Consider the following 9,544-nt stretch of genomic DNA (forward strand, 5'->3'; position numbering starts at 1 on the left):
TTATCAAGATTGGTCAATATAGAGTAATACAAATAACAGTACACAATCAAAACGCCAAACCAATGACAATAAACTGGACTATACAACTCTTCTCAAAAGTGCTCTTTATGGAGATAAATGGACTGTACGAAACGGAGAGATTTAATCCCTTAAATTGAGTTTATACCTTTTAAATGTGATTCTAAGTTCTCGATAAAATTGTTTTCATCAATCGATGGTGGTTTGTATAGTCCAGTTTATCGTTATTGGTTTTGCGTTTTGATTGTGTACTGTTATTTGTATTACTCTACATTGACCAATCTTGATAATCTTCTGACTATTGTTAAGACTCTGTTTTATATATATTATCGTGTCGTAGTTTTTATTAATATCGCCCTCACTAGAAGCAGCGCAATAAGTGAGTATAATACAGTCGAAAGATTCATTTATATCACTAAGTGCAATCTGAAGTTCATCATTTTTTTTTAAATGCTGCATATGTTCATATGAAATAGTGACAAGTATTCAGTCAGCTCTTGTTTGCTCAAAATTGTATATTCTTGTGTTATATTGAATCACATTTGACAGGTGTCTATTGGTTTAAATTCGCACTCAAGTATTCATATTACACAAATAGACAAATTTCAATTACAAGATAAAAAAATTCGCAAGGACAATAATACGTAGTTAAAAATGTTCTTCACTATCTTATATAGACAACAATAGAATAGCTGCAGTTCAACGACAATACAGTCATATTAATCATGGGCGACGGGTACCTTCAGCTGACACAATGAAAAGCATTATCCGGCAATTTAATGAAAGCAAAAGTCTCAGTCGATCAAAGATAATAAACCGCGCAACCAGGACCCATAATGAGAACATACCATCAAAAGTGTTAAACATGGAGGAGGTAATATGAAGTTGTGCGGAGCTTTTTCTTGGCATTGTGTAAGACGAAATTACTGGATAAAGGAGGTTATGGACCAATGTTCACATTTTTCATTCTGGACATCATATTACCATTTGCAGAGTATCACATGCCCTTAATATGGAAGTATCAACAGAATAATGATCCAAAACGTACTTCTAGAAAAGCGAAACGTGTTTTTTTTACTTCCGTTTCCTTCCCAATCTCTTTGAACTTATCCTAAAAATGCAGTTGGTAAGCATAAAACAAAAAAAAAGCAAGTACTTTGGGAAATAATTAAAGGAGATTAAATCGATTTTGTCAAGGGTTTATAAACTCTATGCCGAGAGTGATTGTGTGTGATTCCATCAGTTTATAACTATTTGTTGTGTTGTATTGGCGATGTTTTTGTGGCCCGATAATTGTTATACTTTTTTATTATTCATTTGCTATAAATTGTACTTATCGTACGCCATAACAAAATATATCTGAAATTGATGAATAGATATTGTGGTGGGAAACTGGCAATTTTAAATGTCAATAAAGCGTTATTCGGAGTAACCCGGTATATTTAATCGCTAAAAGCAGGATAAACTGTTGTTTTCGTATTGCAATCACGGAGCTGTTTATTTATCCATTTATATTTATTAGAAGTAAGCGGCAATGACCATGGCATTCGGCGTATCGTATATTGTAATGCATATCTGTTATCGACACAAAATACTTTTTAAGTGCAAGTGACATTCAGCATTAGAATTTATAAAATATATCGTTCCCAATTTTGGCACCCACAATGCCTTCTATATAAAGAAATATTTGTTGTTGAAAATAATATCGTCCGCCATTTTTTACGTCCGCGTTTACAAACAAATTAGAAACTATCCAAAGCTTACCAGAAGTAGAAAGAGTATTTTATTTATTAATAAAAAAGAGCACTTCTATGACATACAAGTTTTACCCGCACTAATTAACAGTTTAAAAAAAAATGACAACCAAAAAACAGAATAAAGTATTTAAAGGCATCGCAATATAATGAGAAAAACGTTTTTAGCATTTGCTGGAAGTAGTCTTCAAAAATATTAGCATTCATGTCTTGGTGATATCCTCCTGGAGATTTGGTTTGAAATGCTAATATGCCGACAAATCCGTTTTTGCTAATAATGAAAGAAATTATGGACATTTTTCCCGAGAGTGCTTTTATTCGAATGGACCATCCTTCCATGACCGTTCACTAAAGTTTCATCTAGATAATAGACATTTTTGAGTTATTTTGTAACAAAATTTCAATTCCCTCAAAGGTTTTCTCAATTTTTCATTTCATGAATGTATTATTCATCTGATGGCAATCTTTTCACCCTCATTTAACAGATCTTTTCTTTCTGTAGTTCTCTGTAGGTCGAGCTACTGTCAGCACCATTGGTTCTCCAACATATTCTCTAGCAAAATATCTAGCTTCTATACTAAAACCCTTGAGAGCGAAAACTGATAGTTTCATACTTATTTCTTTTCGCTTTGTTGAACAACTAAACAGCATTATATTAGATCCTCAGGATGTTCTGGCTAGTTTTGACATAGAATCCCTCTTTACTAAAGTCCCTATTCCTGTAGCATATTTTTCTCATATCTAACTGTCAATTTTTTGAACCAACGTCAGTAGCAGCTATGGGTTCTCCATTATCAAGCGAATATTTTTATAGAAGTCTTTGAGAAGAAAACCCTTGACAACTTTCATCTAAACCCGAAATTATGGAAATGCTATGCTGACGATACTCTTGTTATTTGGCATCATGGTCAAGAATGCCTACGTGATTTTCTTAGCCATTTAAACCCTATACACCTTAACAAACGTTTTATCATAGAATTAGAATCTAATAATAATCTTTCATTCTTAGATATTCTGAACAATACAAAATCAGACCTAACATTGGGTCATTTTGTTTACAGTAAACTTAAGCAAATTTTATTCGATAAAATTAAAATTGTTGGCTCTAAAAAATAATTCTTCTACCACCGAAAAGTACGAGAACAATAGAAATCTACAGACAACCAAACAATCTTTTCACCAATATTGAAATCAGCCATCCGAGACAACTTTCAAGCCCCTCTCTGAAGAAGCCAACAGGTTAATTGGCGAAACGTCGGCAAGTTCAATTCAACAACAGCAATCTAGAAAATAGTTCAGCTATGTTTTGCAGTTCAATAATGACTTAACACGCGTTTTTTGCCTTTTAATCCATAAATGTTGTTTCATAAATCAATATAATTAAATAGAATCTCTTTATCAATGCGCCGATATTCAATAAATATTTTAGCTTTATATTTCCGATAACCAATTAAATCTATGCAAAAAAAGGAATCGTTCAAAAATTTTGAAAACAGGGATCATGCGTTAACACTTTGAGAACAATAATTATGTTTTTCTCAGCAATTAACTTAAGAAATTATCAAAATTACTTATTTTATCGGGTTTTTCGCAACATTAAACGTTTACGTAATTAGTCACGAAACCACAATTACTGCACCTACACCTACATATTCAACGTTTGTACATAATTAAACATACACTTGTTTAAAAGTTTCACATTTTGTTATTTATAAAGGACAATTAAACATAAAAAATAAAAAAAACCATTAGATACAAACTGAATATTTTTCAGAAAGTTTAATAAAAAAATATATATTCATTTGCTTAACTAATACAAAAAGTGAAATAATTGTTGTGGGACTATGAGCTTTGTTTTTCAAATTTTATTTTATAATGGGACGTATTTTATGCTTTCAAGTTTTGTGGTAATTTCGTAAATTGCAAATGAAGCGTCTACACAGTACACCGAAAGTTGTTCCTGTATTGTTAATTAACACATGCGCCACCATTTTTGTTTCTCGTTTAATACTACTGCTAACCAGAACAAAATTAGTAACTGGTCTTAATATCATTTTTTTATCACTGATTGTTAATAATAATAGTGGTATAAGCAAATAAGAAACATTTTTTTTATATCTGCACAAATTCTCTAGGGGAAATTATTTTTACATTACATTGTCTTGCCTGATCTTCCTCACTTCCAACCTTAACATTCAGGCTGTTTGATTTAGTTTGTGAGTTAGTGCTGATTTTTTAAACCCTTAGTTGTTCGTATTTAAACTCACACGAAAATTAACCAAAAGAAAAATTATAAATAAAAATTTAAGATTGAAATTTAGATACATTATCGGTATTAAAAAAGAATTTTTGGTCAATCTGGTTAAAGTGGGTCAAAGGTACTTTGCAGTTTAAAATAAGTAATATTAACACCAACAATAAACTAAATCCATAAATCATATAGTCGGGCGTAAAAAGTTTGGGCCAAATTATTTTTCAGTTGGAATTAACCACTTGGGTCTCAATATATCCGAGTATTTTCTTGCCTAAATTGATCTTTTAACATATCTCCGTAAAAAGGTGTCTTGGGTTACTAGCTACAAAAAATGATCAAATTAAAAAACGAGGCCTTTTAAAAGCAGAATTCAACTCTAGCGTAAAACACTACTACTATTTCAAACGGACATCGCAGTTAAAATGGAAAAAGAAAAATAATTTTCTCTAAACTCATGTCAGTAAAACTCAAGACTGCTGTGGCAGAATTTATTGACACACAGGAGTAAAAATCCCATTTGCCTGATCTGATTAACCGATGTCGATAGTAAGGTAATAGATTTTTATAACAATAGAAATGTTCAGTTTTATGGCGTCCTTTATACTTTCCCCAGTCGAATAAAATGGAGTAAAAAATATTTGTTTTCATGATGAACTGAATCTCCATGTAATAATAATTATGTTACATCATAATAATATTAATAGTTGTTTATTGGAGTCGTATTTTCCTTATCAATGGACAGCTGCAAACTGCATAAAAACGACGCTTTTACTATAAATGGGACCGGCAAGAGTCGGTGCTGACAAAAGTTTTGTAGAAGCATCCAACACGCTATTCTCGTAAAACTTTACTTATGACTTAAATTAAACACGTTCTTTTTATTTACCTTTCCCCTATGTTTCCCCAATTCTACTATATTCCTACCGTGAACACACATATGAACCTAAATATTGCTCACATCAATGTCACTATAACCTAATTTGGAGACATATCATTAAAACATTCTATGTAAAAAAATTCTGTTAGACTCGCAGAAAATTGGTTGCATACTGGGGTCTTTCATGACGTTGTAGGTGTAAACAGATACAGTTTTTTAAGCAAGATAGAAGTTACGGTAGGGAAGGTGGTGTGGATTTATACGTTAATCAATATATTGCGGCTGAATTAATGTCTCTTCAATAGACTGAATGTCTGAATTTAAATTGGAGAAGATATCTATTGTGTTGAATCTTGAAGATATGCAGTATGACAATAGAGACTTCAATATGAACATGTTGGGTATCAATAATACTCTGTCTACACGTTGAGAAGCAATGCTAAATACTTTTAACAGCTAATGAACGAACCGACGCGGAAATCAGCCCCTAGTCTCTACACTTCTTGATTTATTGTGTACTAACATATACAATGTTACCGAATCCGGTGTGATTGCCTTTAATATTGCTGATCATTTTTAGTGTACCTAAAAGTTGAATGTTGAGGTCTCTGTTACCCAGCCGCGTACTTTCTCTCATAGGCCTTTGAAGGGCACACAGATTTGTTAGCTGCTCCTTGGGTTGATATTTTGTATCTAAATAAAATTGGTGATAAGGTATCGTTTTTAATGAATGTGTTTTAAATATTTTTAATAAGAAGCCCGCATTAAAACACTTCAAAAAAATAATAGTAAATATTTTCCTTAGATGACTACTACTAAACAGCTTTTGCGTAAACTGCGAAACAAAGCATTAAAAAAACTAAGCGTACAATGCTCTCTACTGATTACGAATATTATAAACAATTAAAAAATTATATCATTATGGCATTGAGGGCAGAAAAAAAAGCTTACTTTAGGTCAATGGTTTAAAATGCAGATAATGAAGAGAGGTGGAGAAAACTGCAAAACTTAAGTATTGTCAACAACAAAGCTAATAATACTCTTCCAGAAAGTCTGAGTGACTTTAACAACATTAATAATTTTTTTCGTAAACTCCGTCACAAGTAACTTACCTAAACCCAACCTTTTAAATTTCTATAACAATAATGTCAGACTTTTGTAATGCATTTGATATGATGAATCATGAAAGTCTGTTTGCTAATTTACATTGGAATGAGTGATGAATCCCGCCAGGTCCTTTTTGTGTGATAGAACCCGACAGGTGATTTGTAATGACCGGATATCTGAATCCCTAAATGTTCAAATCGGAGTCCCACAAGTATTTTCAGTCCTTTGCTATGCATAATATTTACTTGCAGTTTTGTAAGTGCTTAAAATACTATAAATATAACGTTTACATTGACGCCATCTCTATCATTCTTTTAACGATGTAGACATCAGCGAAAAGGATTAATTCAAGTTTTGTGGTATAGCCACGGATCGTTCTTCAAATTAAATCCAAATAAATCGGTTATACTCATTAATCATGTACGACGGAATTTGAAATCAAAATTAATTACCTAACCTTACCGTTCTTAGATTGTTGCAAGAATCTGGACATAATCCTAGACTCAAAACTAAAATTCAGGGAATATGTGACGAGTAAGCTTAGAACTTGTTACAGTAGTTTAAAGTTAATCTACAGTCAACGTCATTGTTTGTCTCGCGATATAAATAAAACCTATGTGATACTCTTGTCCTATCACAACTGAACCATTGTATGTATTAGTGTATACAAGCCCTACCTTAATACTAGCGCAATCAGAAAATGCAGAATTCATGTCTTGGTATAGGGAGAGAGTCTCGCATAACAACTTACCTATAAAAATTTGGTTGGCTTAGTATGTACCAGGTGTGTTCAAAAAGTATGGTGACTTTTGTAATTGCGCGGGCTAGACATGTCCCTAACTAAACCAGTTTCATCCAGTTTGCACATGTGCTTTCTTTTGTGAGACAGAGGCATTAGATGTGTTTTGTGTAAAAATGGAATACAGTGCTGCAAAAGACAACGGCATATGGTGCATCAACCTTAAGTAAAAAAAATGGTAACTGGTCCAAGCTGTTCTAAGATGGCCGAGAAGACTCCGCTGACAAATCTCACTCTGGATGCCCCAGCACGTCAATAACTGATGAAAGCGTGGAAGAAGTGAAGTCCCAAGTTTTAGACATGAAACTTGTAGCAACAAAATTTGTTCCGAAACTGTTTGTTTTTGAACAAATGGACCATCGAAGAGCTGTTAAACGACGTCAATGATGCACTTCAAGTTCGATCAAATGTCAAGATTTTTCTTAATGTTTGATTATCGTGGCGTAGTACATCAAGAGTTCGTACCACAAGGTTGTACGGTCAATAAAGAGTATTACCTTGAAATTATGCGCCGTTTGCAAGAAGCACTACCAAGAAAACGTCCGGAATTGTAGGAAAACAATTCATGGATTTTGCATGACGATAATGCACCTGCTCACTCATCGTTGCTTGTGTCTAACTTTGTGGCCAAAAACAAAACCACAATTATGTCTCAGCCATCATATTCACCGGATATGTGACATAACTTTTTGAACACACCTCGTATACAGATAGAGGCGCCATGCCGCAACTTTTTTTCCAAAATTATTAAATATACTACACCGCGTTAACTGTACAACAAAGTTTGTGTTAGAAGTGATATACATAATTTAAACTTACGTTGCAAAAGGCTCTTGACTGTTTCTCAACATTGTAAAGATAATTTTAAAAAATATTATAGCTTTTATTCTAAATCAGTCCAATATACACGACTTTTAATAAAAAAAATACTTGACCAGTAAAATCCTTTTCATTGTATTTCGGTTCCCTTCGTTTTTTTTTCTTCTTTCTTTCTTCCTTTTTTTCATAATTTCAGTTTTTTTTAAGAGTCCGACTTATGTTAATTTTATTGGTTACCCAGATATCTGCTTCGATTCTGTAGGTGTTTGGTATATTTTATATTTGTAAATATGGTTAAACAATAACGTTATTATTATTGTTATTATTATTATTATTACTATTTTTTTTTCTCATCGGAAGATGGAGTCCTCTCATGTCGGCTAGGTGAGTAGCAAAACATGAAATGTGCGCTATTGAAGTTGAGGTTGATTAAGAACTCTTCTAATTATGTTGCAGGTAGCTAGTACCACAGACTTCTGCATTTCAAAGTAGGCGCCTGGTTTTACGGTGAGTGTTGTCAGGTTGGTTCTGAGGGACTTTGGTATTTCTCCCATTGCACCGATCACTATAGGAACAATGTTAACCCTATCGACACGCCATGTCTGTTTTATGTCATCCGCTAACGGTATGTATTTTTCTCTTTTTTCACGTTCTTTCTTCTGCAAGTTGTTAGGTGCGGGAATTGCAACGTCGACGATGGTCACCACCTTATTTGCCTTGTCATAAATAAGAATATCTGGCCTGTTATGCTGGACAGTGTGATCGGTCTGAACAGTTCTGTCCCAATATATCCTAAATCCCTCATTTTCAAGCACGGATTCTGGTGAGTATCGGTAGTACGGACACTTCTCTTTTCGAAGTTTAAGGTTGAAGGCTATTTCCTGATGGACTATCTTGGCTACGTTGTCGTGTCTTGTGGTGTACTCCTTCGGGGCCAGTATCCGGCAACCACTGATGAGGTGCTCAACATTCTCATGGCCCTCTCCACATATACGACAATTCGTTGTTGTTACTGTCGGGTCCTTGATTAAGATAAGACCGAGTGGGTATGACCTGATCCTGAATTGCACACATGAAACCCTCAGTCTCGGGGAAAAGGTTGCCGTTCGTTAGCCAGCCAACTGATGCGGGCTTGTCAAGGTCAGCACTGTCAAGCAAGTTTGGGTATCTGCCGTGTAGTTCCTTTCCCCGCCACTGGGTCTCGAGCTCGAAAATTGAATACTTAGGGTCGCACTGATAGTGTGTGACCTGCAACATGAGGGGTGTAAATGATCTATCTGGACCTGTCACTGCTCGGTGGAGCGCTGAGCTCTCGCTTTTTGATGGAAGTATTTCTGCAGCCGCTCCACCTGGGTCTTGTGGCATATTCGCAAATCCGAGAATCCCCTGCCACCGATGTCTCGAGGTAGATGTACCCTCTCTCTGCCAGCTCGTGGGTGGTGAGCGCGGAATTTAGTTAGACTTGTCCTTAAGGTTCTATTCAGATCATCAAGCTCTGTCGGCGTCCAATGGACGATGCCGAAGCTGTACGCCACTGCAGGGACGGCGTAGGAATTGATTGCAGTCGCCATGTAACGGCCTGCCAATCTTGTTTTTAAGATGTGCTTGACTCTCTCTTTAAATCTCTCGGTGAGCAGCGTCTTGACACTTTTAGAATCTATTCCTCGCGCCTGGGCAAGACCTAGGTATTTATAGGTTTCAAATTTATCCAGCGTCGTTATTTTTCCACCACCACTATGTTGTGTAAGCTGATCGCCGTTTATCTGACGCCACTCTCCTCTATGAAGTTTACCAACTTTACACTTCTCCAGACCAAACCTCATTCGAATATCATTTGAAAAGTTCTCGATGCATCTGAGCTGCCGTTTTAGTCCCTTCTCGGTGTCCGAGAATATCTTGAGGTCGTCCAGGTACAT

At 34.9% G+C, this 9,544-nt stretch overlaps 1 protein-coding gene across 1 annotated transcript; it reads right to left on the bottom strand.

Moving 5' to 3' along the window:
• Positions 1-8,038: 8,038 nt before the first annotated feature.
• Positions 8,039-9,544, bottom strand: LOC132705063 (uncharacterized). Its single transcript, XM_060675495.1, has 3 exons — positions 8,919-9,544; positions 8,751-8,876; positions 8,039-8,687 (listed from the first exon to the last, which is right to left on the bottom strand). Exons 1-3 carry the CDS (start codon positions 9,542-9,544, stop codon positions 8,039-8,041), a joined length of 1,401 nt encoding a protein of 466 aa, XP_060531478.1.

Source organism: Cylas formicarius, unplaced genomic scaffold (genome assembly GCF_029955315.1).
Source record: "Cylas formicarius isolate icCylForm1 unplaced genomic scaffold, icCylForm1.1 PGA_scaffold_7__23_contigs__length_41026272, whole genome shotgun sequence".
Lineage (NCBI taxonomy): Eukaryota > Metazoa > Arthropoda > Insecta > Coleoptera > Brentidae > Cylas > Cylas formicarius.